This window comes from Pleurodeles waltl, chromosome 1_1, assembly GCF_031143425.1.
Source record: "Pleurodeles waltl isolate 20211129_DDA chromosome 1_1, aPleWal1.hap1.20221129, whole genome shotgun sequence".
Classification (NCBI taxonomy): Eukaryota; Metazoa; Chordata; class Amphibia; order Caudata; family Salamandridae; genus Pleurodeles; species Pleurodeles waltl.
The window spans coordinates 853,324,641-853,346,422 of NC_090436.1; the positions used below are offsets into that span (position 1 = coordinate 853,324,641).

The following is a 21,782-nucleotide window of genomic DNA, read 5'->3' on the forward strand; positions in this document are numbered from 1 at the left end:
TTGCATTTGTATCAGCGTCAGCGGTATACATGTGCATTGCTGTGGTTTCCCCTATGGTGTTCCATTGTTGTAGTATGTGCAGGTGAGGGCATGGCGTGTCAGGGCATGGCATCAGGGGATGTTGTGGTTACTCTTTGTAACTGTTGTTCTGGTATTGACCAATTGCACCCTGTCTCTCTCTCACACCCACCCGCCCTCCCTCCCTGTCCTCCTCTGTCTTTGTGTGCATCAGCATCATCTGGCAAAGGAGAAGGGGCACCGGCGAGTGAGGATGCTGCAGCCCAAGGGACCCAGGAGGCTGATACCAGCGGAGCTGAGGGGACCAGTGGGACGGAGGGCAAGGGGAGTGCCACGGGGGAGACGGGATCGACAACATCATCTTCAGATTCCTCCTCCAATGGACGCTCCCTGGCGGTGGGGGACCCATCTGGGACCATCCCAGCACCATCCTTGTCTGCCACCCCCCTTACCAGCACCAGCCTACATGTAGCTCCCTACCCAGTTGCCCGTGCCCGCTCACCCATGAAGGTGGGTGTCTCCTTCACCACAGCACCTCTGCCCCTATCAGCCCTGCTGCCCTCGTTGAGGAGGCTATTGACCTTCTGAGGTCCATCTCTGTGGGTCAAACATTGTGAATGCCATCCAGAGACTGGCATCCAGGTTGCAGCAGACCAATGCGTTCCTGGAAGGCATTCACGGTGCTCTGGTCTCCTGACGGCAGCCAGTGTCCCTTCCTCTTCCGTCCCTCCTCCAGCTACCTGTTCCCAAACACACATCCCTCTCCACTCACCCATCCAAGGGACACTTACTGACCCACATGCATCCACATCAACAGACACGGTACGCGAGGACAGACACAAGCACCACAAACGCCACCACCGCCATGCACACACACAACATTCAGATGCAGACATGCCAACATCAACTCCCTTCACCGACTCCACTACCTCCCCCCTCACAGTCACGACACCACTCACACCTGCAGTCAGCACCTCATCAGTCACAGATCCTGCCACATGTGCCCTCCCTTGCATTGTCACAATAACAGATCCCTATACCTGCACCACATGCGCACACACCACGACAATCAACACCCCCACATGCAGCACATCCACCCTACCTGCAGACACCACTCCAACATTCACTCACACATCCCCCTGCATCTCCTCGACCCCTCCTCCCAGTACACCTACACACCCACACTTACCCACCCAACACTCACCCAGCACACACATGGCACACACCTGTGCACCTGCACCCAAGGCACCTCCAAGTACACACCTCTCAAACATCCCCTCTCCCTCCACTCCCAAATGTCCTTCCCAAGACCTACCTTGTACCCCTAAGAAACATTTCCTGACTAAGTATTCCCTGTTCTGGCTTAGTCCCTGTTCCCCTGATGCGCCCTGCTACCCTTCCCAGTCCCCTGCCTTCCACCTCCCAGGCCTCCACTGGTAGTCGCCATGCCCCTCCCCCGCCTAAGACGCCCACCCCCAGCAAGTCCACAGTTACCCCTCCCACAGCCAAGGCCAAGCCCACTCCCTCCACTTCCAGGGCCAGGCCCAAACCACCCCCTCCCCCCTGGCTAAACCACCCCCTCCCCCCTGGCTAAACCACCACCGTCCAGGAACAAGCCTAAGGACCTCCCTCCAAACCCAGCCCAAAGGACCCACCCTCCATGCCCATCCCACAGGATCCTCCCTCCAAGCCCAAACCCTCCCCCGCCCGAGGTGCCTGCATGCACCATTGATGCCTCTGCCCTGTGGAGGCCAGCACTTTCCAGTCAGAAGTCAAGTTATTTATTATATCTGCACCACTGCCCGTTGGTGTCGATGGAGACAACATTGTCCTAGCTTTCCTCCCACAGGTATGTGTTGTAATTATGCAATTTGGCATGTGTGTATGGGTGTGTGTTGGTATGGGTGTGTGTGTTTGTGTGTGTGTGTGGCTTGCCGTGCGTGTGTATTATGTGTGTGTACCAATGTCCTTCCCTCCAGTATGTGCTAGGCTGGTGTACTTACGGTTGGTGTCTTGGTCGGCGTCGCTGGTCCTGGAAGTCAACGGCCAGCAGGAGCATTGGGAAGACTTGCAATTCGCGTGCCATGGCGCCTACCGACATGCCTGTGTTCCTGAAGGTGAGTGTTCCCCTTTATGTTGTTCGTTTCCATCATGCTTTTCAGCTGCGGCAGTCTGTCCACACTTGTGGTTCGGACGGAAACCTGGCTGTGTTCTGCAGTTGCCTTCCCCCAACTTGCAATATGGCTGTCTTCATTGCCACACCCGCAACGGTTCGAGCACCACCTTCACTGCGGCGCTCGACTGACCACCATAATCGTAATGACGGCCTAATTGTTGAAACCTCAGTCGAATATATTCTGTTCTGATTATTGGTTTCAGATTAACTCTCAGGTACGTTTGGGCTGTTGGTCAAATAAATGTTGGCAGTAAAAGCTCGCTTCTACTGAGTTTTGTAAATTCCTCTATACTTTCCAGAACAAAAACTGCAATTCTTTGATCTTGCCAATTTCTTGAAAGAACTATAGTTCTGGGTATTATTCCAATATTCATTCAACCCAGATTATTTAAAAGACTGTTAAGGTTCGGGGTACTATCTATTGAGTATATTTTTCAACTTTCCTGAGCTCCTTCCATGTCATATTTTCTTAGAGTTCCTGCAGCAGCATTTTTCAGCCTATGCAACACTTGACACATTGAAGGTGTACTATCAGGGTGAAATTAACAAGGCAAACTCAAGTTCAGTTGACAAACTTAAGTACAGTAGACTTAAAATGCATCTTACTACTACTGACAGTACCTTCTGTACATCTTTATGGAGTTTAGCTCCGTACAATATACAGCCATATGTAACTGCTGGGGCAAACTTGGCTTAAAAAACTCTGAACTCCAATGTGGATTCCCTCGACTAGCTACGTAATTTTATATGCAATCGCCATAATTGATGTCACAAACAGCGTGCTCTATTTTTCATGGCTTGAAGTTGACATTTTTGGTCTATTTGTTCACCTCCAATTGACCATTTGATGATTGTGCAGGACTGTCTGAAAGACACGGCCTTATGTATCATCAGCTTACTGTAGGGCAAGTATCTGCACAGTACTCGATTTTAGCAAAAAGGCCCATGCTTTGCTTATCTTTGGTATTACATCAGCTGTATGAAAATAAAAGAGTAACAGAACCAGCACACAGCCCTTTTTAAGGCCTCGGCTAGTACAGATTTTACAGGTTACTGATATACCATAACTTTTCTTCATCTCCACCTAGGTGTTTGTATACTATAAGAAATAGCTGACAAGAGGGTCTATGGATACTCCATGCGCTTGTTTTCCCTCACAGGCCAGATCGGTTTACTTTGTCAAAGGCTCTGCTGAAATCTAAATAGTATACATACAGGTGAACACCAATGGCAATTGTCTTTATGGCCATTAAATTGCTGGACATATTATTGTCAATCGCTCCACATTCCTCCCTAAACCTAGTCTGGTAAAAGGGTTTTCCTTTTCTTTTGCCAATTCTTCGGAGTTCAGTGAGGAATATATATGAAAATATTTTTGCATCGCTATCGAGTACAACAATGGGTTTGTAGTTTTTGGATTAGCCGGGCTTCCTTTCTTGTGCAGAGGATGTAAGCCTGAACCCCCCCATGAGGCAGGCATTATAGCTGCCTCCAGGATAGTATTATAAAGTTGGAAATACAGCCTTTTCCAAAACTCAGATTTAAATTTTAAATTAGAGATAAGAGATACCATTTGCCTCTGATGCACTATTTCCGCAGCAGAATTCTAAAGCACTATTGTTCATATTTACAGTAATGGCCAGGGATCCAGCACGCCACAGGTTTCATATCACTTATTAGTTGAATATCTTAGTACAGCTCCGATACACAGTCTGCCCATGTCTCTACATCAACACTGTTCTGTTCAACTTGACATTGTTCTTATGATCTAATTAGACCCTAAAATTTGCTGCACGGACTACTGCATGAGATCATGTCATCTTTTGAATTCAAAGATCGATGTTTTCGTCGCGCATTATTATTTTTTTGCTTCAAAATTTGAAAACACTTTTTGCGTTATAGAAAATAGAAGAACCAGTCAATGTTCACGTGGTATTAGCAATACAATCAAGAAAAATTACAGTAAATACAAGTTGGGAAAGTGGCGGGGAGGGCGTGCGAGGCAAAGGGTAATACTACTTGGGTAATATCGGTAATATCATGGCTCCAAAAGGGCCCTGGTGGGCAGTGTTTAAAGCGAGGAGTGAATGCGACCTGTGATTGTCTGACATGGGGGGGATAAGGAGGGAGGCTTTGTGTGCTGGTGTGCTTCTGATTATTAATAGTGAACTCCTATGAAAAAAGACAGGGTGTTTCACTTCAGTGTCGCTGTGTGCGCATTAGGAAAGTGCGAGGAAATAAACAGGAATAGAGAGAAAGGGAAGTAAGAAGAAATCAAGAGTGGGTGGTGGTAGGTCTCCAGCCAGATATCCACATCAGTAGAGATGAGGGGTGAAAAGGGACTTTAACCGCTGTATATTCTTCCACATTGTAGGCCCTGGCCCCCCTACTCTGGCTGGTCAAGCAGGTGCAGAGCACAACGTCTGGGAGGTTGAAAGCATGAATACTCTAGGTGGAACATATAGTCGATAAGAGGCGTCCATAGGCGGAGGAACGTTTTGTCTGTATAAGAAAATTTGTTTGTCATCTACTCCACTGCTATGGTGTGCCACAGCTGTGTGAACTAAGACGCTGTTGAAGGGGTGGAGGAAGGCTCTAGCTATAAGCTCCTTGGCAGCACCCGTTATATGACGTATGAGGTACTAATCTGCGTGTGTCATTGCTTCCAGGGATGTAGGGCGTATTCCCAGGATGATTGTATGACAATCTGCCGGAATGGGGCAGCCTATGGTGCCTTTATTGTGACTTAAGATCTCTTTGGAAAAGATAGCAAGTAAGGGGCATGTCCACCATATGTGATGAAGTCACCCATCTGAGCTTCGCAATGCCAGCATGAAGCAGAGGCTGTAGGGTAGACAGAATGTAGGCAAGCTGGGGTGTAATACCACTGGAGCATTACCTTGCATGCTGTCGCTTGTTGAGGGATGCTTCTATGGATTCGTGGGATCTCCCTCCACAGTTGTTCTCAATGTTTCTGGGTAATCTCAAGAGTGTTATCTGGATCCCATTTTCACTGGTATGCGTGTCAGGGCAAGAGGCGCTATTGTTGCAAGACTTGTTATGTCTTTGACACAAGACCATGGGTGCCCTTGAGGCTGAGGACTACTTTTTCAAAGAGGGTGAGGGAGTGAGTAGCTGCTAGGGCGTTGGGGGGTCGGGGGGATAGAGAGCCCAGTGCTGCAGCTGGAAGTATTTGTAGCGGGTAGAGTCAGGGAGAAAGAATTCTGCTTGGCACTGTTCAAAGATTTAATGATCTGTCCCTGAAATAAGTCTTGCAGGATTCTACATTCACCCTTCAGCCAATTTGGGAAGAAGTCCCAAGGGAAATCAGGGTTCAGCGCAACTGAGGTGTTTGGAGAGGGGAATGAGGTCAGACCTCTTCCAAGAGCCAATTAGTCCCATATCTCCAGTACTGTGCCTGTTGGGGTGGCTATGTAAACACTGCGAGGGCGATGATGCTTTTGGAGCAGCCAAAAGGCAACAGTCCGGTCCTTGTGTACCCAGTGTTTTTTGCTTTCATCCACTACCCACTCAGAAATATAGTTCAGGTGGGCAGCCCAGCAGTAGTCCTGAAGGTTGAGGCAGGCCAGTCCTCCCCAGTTTCTTGGGAGTATAAGAAGTGTAGTGAAAATGCAAGGACATTTCCCCTTCTATAAGAAGGAATGAAGGTCCCCTTGCAATCATTTAATGTCTTCTGAGGGGATGGGACTAGTCAATATTTGAAAAAGATACAGAAGGATGGCGAAGATGTTCATTTTCACCACATTAATACAGCCCATCCATGATATTGGGAGTGATCTCCAGTGCCGGAGGTCTTCAAGTATGGCTTTGCAGTAGTGTGGTCAATTAGACAGCTTCCACGTGGCTAAAGAGTTAGTGCTAGTGAGGCCTAGGTACTGTATTGAGTGTGAGGATTATTGGAAGGAAGGAACTGCATGCAAGCGGTGGAGGTTCTGTATAGAAAGTGTAATGTTAAGCACTTGTGACTTTGTCAGATTAATCTTGTACCTGGAAAGTTCCTCTTAGACGTGGAGGGCCTGAACCACTGCAGGGAGGGAGGTGTCTGGCTCCATCAGGGCAAGGAGGAGGTCGTCAGCATACAGGAGTACTTTGTGTCCGGTCCCCCAAAAGGGATACCCCCCGATGTCGGAGGATTGATGGAGGTGGATGGCGAGTGGCTCCACCACAAGGACAAACAACGGGGGGGACAGGGGCAAACCTGCTGGAATCCCCTAAACAGTGGAAAGAAGCAAGGAGTCTGCACGTTAATTTGAATGGTTGCGGTGGGTGCAGAATATGATCCTCCTGGTCACAGTGGGGCCTAGACCTTATTTTCTAGAGGACTGCTAGTAAAAAGGCCCAACTCACCCTATCGAAAGCCTTCTTGGCATCGGGAGAGAGCAGAAGAGCTGACATAGCATTTCGGTGGGATTCCCGCAAGCATTTGTGTTTGGATTCTTCTCATAGCTTATTTAATTCTAAATATGTAGATGTTCTATTATTTTTATAGTGTTTTTTTGTGGCAGTTAAAGTTACTTTCCACATTTCCCAGCTCAGCAGTATGATGAAAGAGCTTCTTGCCACCCAATGATATCAGACTCTGACTTTCAGTTAGTTATGTGCTCAATTAAAGTGCCTTGAGTGTGATCTAACCAATTATCACATTTTCTGAATTTGTTTTCCATTTAACTTCGAACACACTACACTACTTTTCTTCTGCTGCTATTGTTTTAAGATTTTTAAGGCACAAGGACCCTCATTATGACATTGGCGGTAAGTACCGCTTACCGCCATGCTGACTGCCGCCAACATACCGCCACCGCGGATCACCGCTACCCATATTATGAGACAAACATAGCAATCCGTCACTATACAGCCACAAGTCCGCCAGCCCAAAGGTCGTTGATAAACTGGCGGTAGCAAAACCCACACCATTACACCAACAGAACTATGTCCACAACATTATGATCCACGAATCACCACGGCATACATTCAATGGCAGTAAACCATTCGTGGTATATACCGCCGCGCTCAAAATACACACACACATACAAAAAAACACCACATTGGGCAATTCAAACTACACACACCTGACACCCATTCACACACCACACCACTATAAAACACACACCCATATTACCCAAAACCCTTTACCATTACAAACAAGTGCAACAAGAGAGAAAGCAAGACCACAGACAAGACCACAGCCACACACCATCTATACACCCCTTACATCACACACCCCCCAACACATCACCCTACACGACCTCACCCACACCACTCACTACACCCGGCACCACAACGACGCCCCAGGTTCTCAGAGGAGAAGCCAAGGTTCATGGTGGAGGAAATCATCCAGGTGGAGTCTCAGCTATCCGGATCACAGGTGCAGCAGACATCCATTGCAAGGAAGATGGAGCTATGGCGGAGAATCGTGGACAGGGTCAACGCCGTGGGACAGCACCCCAGAATAAAGGATGACATCAGGAAGAGGTGGAACGACCTACGGGGAAAGGTGCGTTCCACAGCAGCAAGACACCAACTCGCTGTACAGAGGATTGGCGGTGCACTCCCACCTTCTCCCCCACAACTAACAACATGGGAGGAGCAAGTCTTGGCAATCATGCATCCTGAGGGCCTGGCAGGAGTAAGAGGAGGACTGGACTCTGGTAAGTCAAATCTCTGTTACTATCACTCCCTCCACCTGCATGCCATCACATACCCCTACCCTTACCCTCACTCCCATCACTCCACCACCTCCCACACACCCCACCATCACAACCCACCCATCCCAATACCAAGCCCTCAATGCAACACCAATGCATGGACACCCATCACACACCTGCATGGACACCTATCACTAAAGCATGCACACTAGATGGCAACAGCTAGCCCACCAATTAACAACCCACACAAGGCAAAGCTGCAAGGGCACAAAAAACCGTAAAGGGCAACACACCCATGCACAAGATGTCACACGCAGAAACAATAACACTGCATTTACATCCCCACAGGTCTCCCACCCAACATCACCGGAGAGGAGGTGCCAGCAACATCCCGTCCCCCCCAAAAGAGGCCCACAGTGATGACAGCAGCTCTGGATGCCTGGATCTGGATGACCAACCTGGCCCATCAGGGATCTCCAGACAGTCGGTTACCCAGGCACAGTCCCATACCACCACAGAGCCTCCCCCCCTCAGGAAACACCACCATAGTACCCACCCAGCGGGCCCATACCTCTGTCCCCAGGACACCTCAATCAGCAGTGTATCCACCACTACAGGGACTCCAGGCCAGCCCACAAACACAGGACGATCAGGGGCCTGGGGCCAGTGACAGTGTGCACATGGTTCAGGGGACTGAGGCACAGGACAACAGGGAAGCTGGGAGAACAGGCCCAGGAAACCGACTCTCCGGGAGGCAGTTAGCAAGATCCTGGGAGCATACCACCAATCCCAGGAGACGATGGGACAGATACTAGACAAAATGCAGGAGAACCAGTGGCTGCAAGAGGGACAGTACCTGGGGATCAGGGAGGACTTGAAGGACATAAACACCACCCTAGTCACCATTGCAGGGGTGCTGGCAGACAAGGCCAACACTATGAGGGAGGCAGTGGCACACCACCGGGCCCCTACCACTAGCCAAACCGATGAAAAGCCCTCCACCTCCGCTGCCGCTAGTGCAAAGGAGGCCCCACCACAGGACCAACAGGCCACCAGCACCCCTCCCCCTGCAGAAGGAGAACCACCCCGCAAACGTTCCCTGCGATCCAGGCAGAAGCCAGAGACTATTGCCAATACCCCCGCCAGGTAATAAGACTCTCCACCTTGAACTGCCATTGCTCCCCTTCCTATGCCCCCTTGGATAATGCATCTGTGATCCACATAGACTGGACTCTATCCTGGACTTTTCTCCACCATCAACCCAGCCCATTGCACATTCCCCTCTACTTATTAGCACTTAAATTAACACCCTTTGAAAAAAATACAAGTATGGAGTATGTTAAATGATTTAACTATGTATTCGTTTAACATGGTATAAACTCTGCAATACAACTGTACAGTAATGTATACATAGGAATGACCTCTAGTTGGCTCCAGTCAACACAGCAGAAGCGATAGTGGGGCACAAATATCTGCAAATAGAGATGCCAAAGGGTACAGTGTGTGGCCATAGAAGTAGGAAAATCAGCCTGCCAGTGACAATGTCAAACACAAAGCTGTCATTTTTAAGTGAAGTTACACTGTCTTACCTGTGTGTCATTGGAAGTATTGACAAATTATTGCACTTCTGTTGCCCTCATCCTCATCCTCTGCCTCCTCATCTTCACTGTCCACAGGGTTCACTGCTGCCACACACCCATCTCCAGCCTCATCCTCCTGCAGAAAAGCCACCTTGTGACGTAAGCCAAGGTTGTGCAACATACAGAATGCCACAATAATCTGGCAGACCTTCTTGGGTGAGCAGCACAGGGAACCACCTGCAAGATGGAGGCAACGAAACCTAGCCTTCAGGAGGCCGAGTGTCCTTTCTATAATTTTTTCTTGTTCGCCCATGTGCCTCATTGTAACGTTCCCCCTGCCCTTGTCCTGGGATTCCTCACAAGGGTCAGTAGCCATGAGAGGTTGGGGTAACCAGAGTCACCTGCAAATATCGAGGGACAACTGTTAGCCACACACCATCCCTTAGGGCCCACACCATACCCATATACCAACATCCACCGGCTGGGATCCAGGGCTCACCTATTAGCCACACACAGTGCCTCTGGAGTTGAGCCATCACATATGGGATGCTGCTATTCCTCAGGATAAAAAGCATCATGCACAGACCCAGGATACTTTGCATTGACATGAGAGATGTACTGGTCCGCCAGGCACACTATCTGCACATTCATGGAGTGAAAGCTCTTTCGATTTCTGAGCACCTGTTCATTTCTCCGTGGGGGATGACAAATGCTATATGTGTACTATCAATTGTCCCAATAATGTTGGGGATATGTCCCTTTGCATAGAAATCAGCTTTTACTGTGGCCAAATCCTCCACCTGGGGGAAAATTATGTAGCTGCGCATGTGTTTAATCAGGGCAGACAACACTCTGGTCAGTACTATTGAGAACATTGTCTGTGACATTCCTGCTGCAAAGTCCACTGTCACTTGGAAGGAGCCAGTTACCAGGAAATTGAGCACTGATAGCACTTGCACAAGGGGGGGATCCCGGTGGGGTGACGAATAGCAGATATCAGGTCAGGCTCCAATCGGGCACACAGCTCTGTGATTGTGGCCCTGTCCAGTCTATAGGCGCGGATAATGTGCCTGTCCTCCATTGTTGCTAAGTCCACCAGGGGTCTGTACACGGGGGATGTCTCCATCTCCTATTCATCCACAGCGGTTGCAATCTATTGGGAAAAACGGTGAGCAGCTGGTCAGTATCTCATATTTCCAAACACTACACTTCATTGCATGTTGTGACTGTAACAGTAAATTGTTGGATAGGTCCAAATGGTGCTTATGTGTACTGTGACGCAGTTAGGTGCCATGGCCTGCCCCTACCTCCCCTGAAATGGAGTCTGCCTGTCCTGTATAGAGGGGCATGTGGAAATGAGGTAATTCTGCTGGCGTTGTGCGCCATTGCGGGAGGCGGTCAAGAACCGCTGTGCCACTACTCATTGGTTATTATTGGGAACTATGGGTTACAGTGGCCAATGGTGATATACGCCAGAGGTGGCGGTATGCACGGCCGCAGACGTGACCGCCATTTTTTATCTGTTCACTCACTTGCTACCTGACCTTCAACAGGAGAGGACCTACACTGCATGTGCTGCTGTGACCTGTGTCTGGAATCAACCATGGCTTGTGTCACTGAGGAAAGGGCCCCTGTCTTCACCACGGCGGACTTGGAGAGACTGGTGGATGGGGTCCCACCCCAGTACCGAATGCTGTGTGGGCCTCCAGACCAACAGGTGAGTACACTGTGAGCATGATGCATAGGGCATGAATACATGGAGTAGTGTATGTGAAGGCCTAGTGTTGGGGGGGGGGGTCGGTGTCTGTGCGTAAGGGGATGTGAAGGGCTATGGTGGGCCATGAGTGTAACAGGCAGGACGGTCAGACTAACATCTTTCCCTATGTCTATTTCCCTGCAGGTAAGCGCCCATCAGAAAAGGGGTATATAGCGTGCCATCGCCAAGGACGTGTTGACCCTAGGGGTCTACTGCAGGTGGAGCACTCACTGTCGGAAACTGTGGGAGGACCTGAGACGCTGGGCACGGAAGACGGTGGAGGCTCATCTGGGGATGGCCTCCCAATGAGGAAGGGGTGCCCGTCGAACCCTGACCCCCCTGATGGCCAGCATACTGCCAGTGGCCTATCCGGAGCTGGATGGGCTCTTGGGGGCATCACAGCAGCCACAAAGGGGTGAGTACAGTGCCCCAATTTACTACTTGCGCCTGGTGGGGTGGTATCCGGGTGGGGGATGTGGGCCTGTGGGTGCCCCTAGGCCAGGCCAGACATTGCAGGGTAGGTCCCATGTTGGGCAGGGTCAGATGTAAACTTCCTCCAACCAAGCTAGTAGGCATCCACTACTGGGCAGGGGTCTGTGGGTCTCAGGTATGCTGCAACTGGCGTTAGGTGTCCATGTCCATGGGTTGGGGACTAGCATTGTGACTGGTAGTGCATTGCCTAGTGCGTAGGACTGTTTCCTGTGTGTGTGTGCGTGTGTGTGTGTGTGTGTGTGTGTCATGTACGCCAACAGTGGTGTTGTTGGTGCCACTGACCAAGTTTACCCTTTGTCTCTCCCCTCCCCCTTTTTGTTTTGTCACCATGTCCTTATGTGCATTAGCATCATCTGGGGGAGGAGCAGAGGCACTGGCGAAGGACGGAGCTGCATCCCACAGGGCCCAGGAGGCCGAATCCACCATCGGTGAGGGCACCAGTGGGACGGAGGGCGAGGGTATCACCACAGCGGAGACTGGAGTGGACAGTTCGGACAGTGATACCTCCTCCGATGGAAGCTCCCTGGTGGTGGCGGACACCTCTGCCCACCCCAACTATAGGAACAGCAGCCACCCCCGTACCAGCACTGCCCTCCCAGCAGCCCCCTCAGTGGGTTTCCCGTGCCCGCTCACCCAGGATGGTGGGCATCTCCTTCACCTCCAGCACCTCAGGCCCTGCCCCAGTGAGCCCTGCTGCCCTGAGTGAGGAGGCTATTGACCTCCTGCGTTCCATCTCTGTTGGGAAGTCAACCATTGTGAATGCCATCCAAGGGCTGGCAGCCCAAATGAAACAGACCAATGCATTCCTTGAGGGCATTCACACTGGCATGGCAGCCCAACAGAGACCAATCCAGGCTCTGTCCTCCTCTCTGATGGCAGCCATTGTCCCGGTTTCTAGCCTCCCCCTCCAACTTCCTCCTCTACCCAATCCCATTCCCCTCAACCCCAACCTATCCCAAGCACACAGGCAGACCAGCATGCACACAAGACAACACACAGGAGTGGTTCAGACAAACACAAGCACCACACATCATCCCACAGGCACCCACACAAACAACATCCAGATGCAGACATACCAACATCCACTGCCTCCACTGTGTGTCCCTCTTCCTCCTCGTCCACCTCCCTCCCAGTTGCGTCTCTACTCTTATCTGCATGCACTACATTCTCATCCACTCCCCCCATCACCATCACGCCTATCACTACACGCCCCTCACTGGCAGTCACCACCCCCACATCCATGCACATGTCCCCTGTGTCCTCTCCCATTGTGTCTGAGCCCCCTACTCCCAAAGTACACAAACGCAAGCACTCAGACACCCAACAGCCATCCACCTCACAACTGCATCCAGCCCATGTACCTGCACCCAAACACAGCAGACAGACACCTCCTACAACCACGTCCTCTTCCTCCACTCCTGAACTTTCACCCTTTTCCCACCCCAATGTCCCTAAGAAGCTTATCCTTTCCACCGCTGACCTCTTCCCTACCACTCCCCTGGTCCTTCATGTCCGGCCAGGGTGGTCAGAACCCAGGCGAGCACCTCAGCCACCCAGCCCACGGCCACAGTAGTGTCGACAGCTACTCCAGGTGGGAGAGGATACCGGGCACCAGGCAGCCACACTGAAAGGGTGCCTGCACCAGGTGCTGCAAGGAAGGCTAAGTAGGCACCCCCAGCTGCATCAAGGAAGGGAAAGGAGGCACTCCCAGCTGCATCAAGGAAGGGTAAGGAGGCACCCCCATCTGCATCAAGGAAGGGTAACGAGGCACCCCCAGCTGCTTCAAGGAAGGGCAAGGAGGCACCTCCAGCTGCTACAGGGAAGGACATGGAGCGATCCCCGGCTGCTGCCATGAAGGACAAGGGGCTTGCGCCAGAAGGCAGGAGGGACAGGCGGCCTGGTGCTGGGACTCATTCGGAGCCCCTTCCACCAAAAATGGTGGCTCAGCTGTCCGAGACTGCTACAGTAGGGCTGGAGCCTCCCTCCACCACTGGCAGCACCGCCACCAGCACCACTGTCGGCAGCAGCAGCCCAAGTGGGCAGCCGTCCGAGGCTGCAGGGGAAAGGCTGGAGTCTCCCCCCACCACTGACAGCACTGCCACCAGCACCACTGCCAGCAGCAGCAGCCCGAGTGGGCAGCCGCCCGAGGCTGCAGGGCATGGGCTGGAGCCTCCCCCACCAGCAACAACACCAGCACCACTGCCACCACTGAGCAGCCGTCACCGCCGGCAGACAGTGTGTACTCCTGCATCCATAGGCTGTTGTGCAGCCAGGGCCCTGAAAATCCTGTGGGTCTGACACCCAGGTGAGAGACTGTGACCTTGCACTCCCCAAGATCTGCATCACAGGGCACAATGCCCCCTCAAGAACCAGTGGAAGAAGCCATCCACTCACCCCATCCTCCCCAGGATGAAGCTCACTGGGCACAATGTCCCCTCCAGAACCAGTGGAAGAAGCCATCCACTCACCCCATCCTTCCCAGAATGAAGCACACTGGGTACAATGCCTGCTCCAGAACCAGTGGAGAAGCCATCCACTCACCCTATCCTCCAAAGGATGAAGCACACTGGGCACAATGCCCCCTCCAGGACCAGTGGAGAAGCCATCCACTCACCCCATCCTTCCCAGAATGAAGCACACTGGGCACAATGCCTGCTCCAGAACCAGTGGAGAAGCCATCCACTCACCCTATCCTCCAAAGGATGAAGCACACTGGGCACAATGCCCCCTCCAGGACCAGTGGAGAAGCCATCCACTCACCCCATCCTCCACAGGATGAAGCTCACTGGGCACAATGCCCCCTCCAGAACCAGTGGAGAAGCCATCCACTCACCCCATCCTCCACAGGATGAAGCTCACTGGGCACAATGCCTTGCACTCCCCAGGACCAAGCAGTGGGCAAACCACCCACTAGAGAGACTGTGGCGTTGCACTCCCCAGGACAGCGCACAGGGCATGTTGCCCCTTCCAGGACCAGTGGTGTTGTACCATCTTCCGGCTGAGGTGCCCCCGTTCCCTGTCCCACTGAGGTGCCTGTGCATCTTCGACCTGATGCCCCTGCAGTGTTCTCTCAGTGTTGTTGCAGGAGTGAGGTGGGGCCTTGGCCTATGTGTTGTGGCCCTGTGGCCCACGGACATTGAGGACTGGGCAGTGTCCCTACATTTGTAAATATGTATATACGTTTGGATTTTGATGCACTTATTCATAGTATTTTATTTTATTACATTCACTTTCTTCAAATCATTTGCAACTCAGGCACCATGGCGTCGTGGTTGTTCCCCGAGTCTCCACAGGTGAGTCCTTTGAATTCTGAGTTCTGTTTCCGCCATGCTTTTGATGTCGTTGGTACCGCCCCGGAAAAAGTGCCGGATAGGCCGGTCATAATAGAGTGGGCGGTACATTGTCTTCCGTCTGGCTGTTGGCGGTTACCGCTGTGGTGCTTGTTGATTCCGCCCTGGCGGTCGGTGTGTTAAAGTGGCTGTCTGTCTGAGCGGTTTCTGCTGTGGTCATGATCACATTTTTGTTACCCCTGGCATGCTGGCGGTATTACTGCCGCTTTATAACCGACCACCAGGGTTGTAATGAGGGCCTTAATCTTCCATTTAATTACCTGGGGACAGTTGTTATGCTTGGTTCTAGTCACAATTTGAAAATAATCTATGTGTTGTAGTACAAATGGGGACAGTAAAGTATGATTCAAAAGACTGTCCTTTAAGCCCACAAAAGGTGATGACTGTTCTGGAATGTCTGGTGGAAATCGACAATTCAGATTCTTTACTGGAATACTGAACATTTTCAATCAGAAATTACAGTTAATTCTGCTAGTTATTTCACCTCAGATATCATGTCGGTATCTCACAGAACGTTTACAGTTCATTCGGTGGATACGGAGTAAGAAAGTTGGGATCTAACACCTTGTTCAAGTCTACAGTTAATAAGAACTCCAAATTTGCTAATCTCAGTAACTGTGTATCAATGTGTTCAAATACTACAGTTTGAACAATTTGTTTTCGCAGTGAGCCAGGTGGGATATAAATGTTGCATACAAGTAAGGTTGAAAGAGCAGATGCCCATTGAAAATTTGAGTTTGGAGACTAATATGTAATTCGATTCAATTGGCAAAATTACATTACTATACTTTAAACGTGTAGTTATTGTTGCCAGCCCACCTGGCAATCTGCCCTTCTCAGCTAGTTTTACTGCTGGTTTGCACAAAGAAGTGTACATTTGATACAGCAACCTCCTCTTTTGACCAAGTTTCCTTTAAGCATCTGATGTCATGACCTTTTAAGAACTGCATTACCTCAGCTATATTCCAAGACACAACAGCAAAATTGTTCTAATTTATTCTCCCTGTTTCTGATCCAATCTTTGGCTGTGGTATTCTCCTCACTTAAGATCTAATCTTTGGCTGTAGCTATGCTTTACTATTCTCAGAAGCAAGCAGTCTTGGGAGCCAGGGCCAGTTCACACTAACATTGTTAATGCTGCCCAGCTGGCTTCTATATATGATATATCCTAAAGACCAGATGTTGTACCTTCTTCAGTGTAGGCTGATGTATGCTCCAACTGTATGGCTAAGAGTACTTTCTTTGTTATCAGGTGTGGCAAGATGGCAGTATTACGTGGTATGACTGGGGAATCTTACCATGTAATACTAGCCCGTTACCCAGAAGTGGACCTCGGGTTCACACCAATAAACCTTAGCTCAGTCCTGGTAGAGTGGCAATAAGGAGTCAGGCTACTTAGAGGCACATGTGTGAAGCATTTCACAACACCCACCTGGATGATAAGTAAATTACACGAATCAAAAGACATCTGACACCAAATTAGAAAACTAAAGCAGATTTTGATTTTAATTTAGGACACCAAAACAAACTTTTCATCTTACATGCAACCAGAGTTGTGAATTTTAGAAACGTTGAAAAATAGATGCACTTTTAAATATCTCACAGTTCCATTGAAGTCAACAGGAGAAAAGCACAGCATGCAATTGGACACATGTTGGGTGAGTTACATGGAACCCACCTGGGGTTAAGGTTTGGCAGGTCCCAGACCAAGACTCAACAGTCAGTACTTTGTTACCTTGCCGAGGGAGCAGAGGTGCTCTGGCTTTGGTGCTGACGGGATCCATGGGTGCCGTAAAAATTGCAGCACTTGACAAACACACACTTGGGGGGGTCGAACTGCTCTCTACCCTCGGTGAGTAGAGGCCTTTGGTGTCCAAGCACCTGGATTCCACAACAGGATCTTCACTATAATGTCTGGGGGATCTGGGGGCTATGGGTGCAGTGGTAGCCTTTCAGCTGTCAGTCACGGACTGGTTGCGCCAAATTTGCTTTGCCACCTCTCTCGAAGTCGCCTCCTTCCGGATGCTGGATCTCGGGAGTGGGGTTGTTGGGAACTGGTGATGTCCACGACGGGATCGTTTACCGGGCTGGCACCCGACAATCCTTGGCAGCATCAAAAGTAGCCCATCGTTACTTCGTTGGCTGGAGGTCATACGGGATGGAGTAGCAGCTCGAAACTTGACGGGAGCCTCACTACCACTCCCAGGGTGCAGGTCACTGACTAAAAGGCACAGTGTTTGACACCAAACAGGGGGAAAATTGGTCGGGCCATTATGGAGCTCGACATCTAGGCACTGTCCGGGTGCCAGCCCATGTTATCCTATGGACCGCCGGTCACTTAGCATTGAGTTTCAAATGCTACCACAGGGCCATATATGCTTGTGCATATATGTCCACACTCAACACAGTGAACCCTGCCTCCTGGAGTATAGGAAGTCTGCCTTTGGGGTGAATGACCTGTACTACGGGCAGTGAAGGGACTCAGAGTTAATTTTGAGACTTGTGTGACAATAGGTTGATAAAGTATACATCAACCAGATGTGTCCAAAGATTGAACACCCCAGCACCAAATATTCAAATTGTAGGATTCCAAAACACAGGGTCATCAAGATCATTGCTGGTGCACGCTGAAAAGCACATACATTTAGATATAATATATGGGTTCAGATGAAAATGAGAAGGATCCCAAATCAGGGCTCGGACAGCAGGGTCTAAATAGCCATGATTAGACAAATTAAATTTTAAAGAAATAAATCAGGAGCTTTTCACCATGATGCACTTCAATTCACTACACACAACACACAGCAGATTGAATAAAATTCACATCAATATTTGTCTAAACCCTCAGGTCCAAGACGAGAATATATGGTATGTGTGAAAATGCATGGATTGGTGGTAGGCTTCAACTACTGTACATTCCAGCTCATTTACTTTGATGCAACAAGGGAACAAATTACTTGAGTGCTTTTCGACAAATGTTATATATTTCTAAAACTGCATAAACAATTTAAAAGTATATGTTTGTTCAATGTTTAGGAAGACAAAGTTTACTTTCTTACTGTAATACCGGTTTATCATGGTTAACTACAAATAAGAGAAGTCCACAGAAATAGTTACAATACCGAAACACGGTCAAGGACTTAGAGTTTGGCTGATAAGTACTCCATCATAAAAGAGACAGATATACTGTCCGTCTTATTACAAGTGCTTGCTCAACTCCTCAGAATATTTAAAATTCCTCCACACCTCACTCTTAGCCTTAATCGCCACAGCATCAGAAGCTGCATTCTTGGTTCTCAGTGCTGACTACAATCCTGCAAGTCCATTGATGGTGACACTTAAATGCCCCATCCATTATCCTAGCTCCATTGTCAATAATGAAAAGATCGTATTTTCCACTCTACAGCTGGGAACAGATTACAAAACAATTAAGCTGTGCTTTTATATTGAATAAAAAGTGAAACAAAGTATTTCCCATGCAATTAGTGATATGTGCTTATGTCTATTTAGATACTTTGATTGTTTTTTTTTATTTTTGGGTAGGTCAACCATCCCAGCCACATTTCTCTGTCCATTCTCATCATCCATTGCTACTTTAAGTCGGGTGTAATTCAGTTGAAATTCATATGCTCATTTAAAATATACTGCAGAAAAATAATGTTGCTAATAAACTGTGCACATTAACACAAAGCAACTTTAGTATAATATATTTGCATTAAAGGATTACATTTTTCTATGCTGAATATGATGGTGAACAAAAATCAAATGAACAATCCATATAAACAAGCCTCAGTGATGATGTTATCGATATGAACTTACCCACCAATTCCAATTACAAATGTTTTCATTTTTTGAATTCTTCTGCTTGCCTGAAGAGATGTCAAAATACATTCTTAGTCTAAACTCATACTTATTTGCAATAATCATTTTATGTACAATAAAAACACAATGAATTGGACTGACCACGCTTATATCCTTTCACTTGATAAGGAATTAATTAATTCTAACAAGAGTAATCCATAGTCTTCTGTTGTTAGCGCAGGCAAAGATGAACCAAGACAAAGCCCCTATGGTGGCTAACAGCAATATTCATAAGAAACAAGAATGTGTGGCATTTTTTGCATCATGCACACTTGTCAAGAAAAGGGTGTGGATCAAAGAATGCTGGTTTTCAACAGTCTACACATTCAGCTGCATACTAACTTCTCACAATCGTTCTACTTTTTCAAAATATATTCTTTTTAAGTTCAAAATATTTTATTAGACTTTAGCAGTATATCAAGATAAACAGCAACAATAGAGAATAGAACATAGAATTATCAATAAGTCAAATTACATGTGTGTCTCAATATATAACAGAGTATCAGAATACAGAGAGTCATGGACAAAAATGAAAAAGAGCTGCTTACAAGTATATACTGGAAAAATAAATTATGTATTGTAGGTCAAATATCAGCTTTTAAATATTTAATCAAGTAAGTATTATAATGTGTTCAACTATAACTTAGCAACAAAAAAATTACAGGGCAACCAAACTAATCATTGGGTAAGAGAAAGTTCATGGCATTTACTGATGAAGATAGTCCCACCATCTATCAACAGTGAGCAATTTGGTATCCTTCCACTGGCAAGTAATTAATTTGCAGACAAAAATAAGGAAATCATATATTTTCTTTTAAACAATCGGTAAGGGATGCACAATGTGACTGGTATACAAATGATTACGTTACCTGAAATATTATTTCAAATATCAAAAATGTTAATAATAATAACCCATATCTTGAATGAATGTTTCAGGACAAGTAGGTATTTATACAGCATGTCTGGTCCGATTTGTAATGCCAATATAACAAGCTATCAAGCAACCTACCTTTGAACAATATACACAGAGACCGTAGACAATTACATAAAACAAATTTGTTTCATAAAAAATCCTTTCATCCAACCTGACATATTGCTGGACCAAACTTCCTAACTGTTAGAAATGGTGTCTCTAGTTGGCAGTCGGTTTGCACCCTGTCCAAGTAGGGACCCTCATTCTAGTCAGGATAAAGGAGACACCTGCTCAGATAGCCCCTGCTCAGATAGCCCCTGCTCACCCCCTTGGTAGCTTGGCATGAGCAGTCAGGCTCTCAGAAGCAATGAGTAAAGCATTTGCACATAACACACAGTAATAAATGAAAACACTGCAAAAGGACACCACACCAGTTTTAGAAAAATAGCCAATATTTATTTATCTATATAAAACAAGACCAAATACAATAAAAATCCACCATACAGTAATCCATATATGGATTCTGCAAGATTTACTCAAAAATACAGTTCCTTGAAGTCAACTGCTCCACCTGGGGCTATCACGGCATCGTGATCAACAAAACCAACAGTTCAGGCCAGCTGCGGGCCAGCTATGATGTCGGGAAGACCAGCAAACAGTACCTTTGGGATTGCAGGGCGTCGTGATCCTTGCAGTGAACTCCAGAGAGCAGCCTCGCTGACGTTGCAGTGTCGGTTCCAGAGTCGGTGCGGTAGTCGTCGGGCCCCTGAAGTCATACTCCTTGCGGATCGAACTCCGGGCTGATGAAGTCAGGTGCGCTGGCGTGGATGGCATCGGGGTTGCAGTGTGAAGTGGGACGATGCCATGTGCAGTGCCCACAGGTCACGGTGCAGGCAGAGGCTCAATGACGGCATCGGTGAGACGAGGGCTGCAGTGTGAAGCGGGGCAGTGCGACGTACGGTGTCACCAGGTCACGGTGCAGGCAGCGGCGTCATCGTTGCTGAAGCACTGTCGTCAGTGGTCCTAAGCCAGCGTTGCGGGAGGGGACGGTGCTTCATGACCCTCACGAGCGGTGTCCACAGGCCACGGTGCGGGCAGGGATGCCTGGTGACGACACTGGAATCGATGATGCTGGCGTCAGTGGACCGGGGCTGCGGCGCGGGACAGGACGGTGCTTCGTGTACCTCACCAGCAGTGTCCACAGGCCACGGTGCAGGCTGCGGCACCGGTGTCAGCAGGAGCGATGTGGTCGGGATGCCCAGGCTGCGGTGTGAGCAAGCGATGCCGGAGTAGGGGCCCAACAGGTCGCAGTGCGAGCAGCAGCTCGGTAAAGTCGTCCGATGACTGCATCGGTGATACCTCGGTCGCGGTGCGAAGCGGGGCAGTGAGGCGTCAGCAGGTCACAGTGCAAGCCAGCACCATCGTTGACGGCGTCACAGTGGTTTTTCTCCTTGAACAGCACAAAACACACAGTTCCCAGTGCTGTAGGAAGAGGAAACTGAAGTCTTTGATATCCCTGAGACTTCCAACAGGAGGCAAGCTCTACTCCAAGCCCTGGGAGAACTTCCTCAAGCAGAACACACAGCAAAGTTCACCCTTTGCACTCTTGGCAGGCAGAAGCAACAACTGCAGGCCAGTCCAACAAAGCAACACAGCAAAGGGACAGTACTCCTCCTCCAGCTCTTCTCCTGGGCAGAGGATCCTCTTGATTTCAGAAATATTCTGGGGTTTTGGGTCTTCTTATACCGTGTTCTGCCTTTGAAGTTGGCAAACTTCAAAGCAAATTCTCAAGTGTTTGCAAGAACCTTCCTTGTCCAGTCAAGGCCCCAAACACACACCAGGGAGTCGGAGACTGCATTGTGTGAGGGCAGGCACAGTCCTTTCAGGTGTGAGTGAGCACTCCTCCCCTCCCTTCCAGCACAGATGACTCATCAGGTTATGTAGGCTACAACCCAGCCCCCTTTGTGTCA

General features: G+C 48.9%; 1 protein-coding gene across 11 annotated transcripts in view; it reads right to left on the reverse strand.

Moving 5' to 3' along the window:
• Window positions 1-21,782, reverse strand: part of NMRK1 (nicotinamide riboside kinase 1) — a 290,988-nt gene that overhangs the window by 242,903 nt on the left and 26,303 nt on the right. For 8 of the 11 annotated variants that reach the window (XM_069229279.1, XM_069229255.1, XM_069229270.1 and 5 more), the window contains one exon: window positions 18,858-18,907. The exons of the other annotated variants lie outside the window; for them this stretch is intronic. In XM_069229279.1, coding sequence (XP_069085380.1) covers window positions 18,858-18,886 — 29 coding nt within the window. In that variant the 5' untranslated portion in view covers window positions 18,887-18,907. The remainder of the gene's footprint in view (window positions 1-18,857; window positions 18,908-21,782) is intronic. 11 annotated transcript variants of the gene reach the window in all.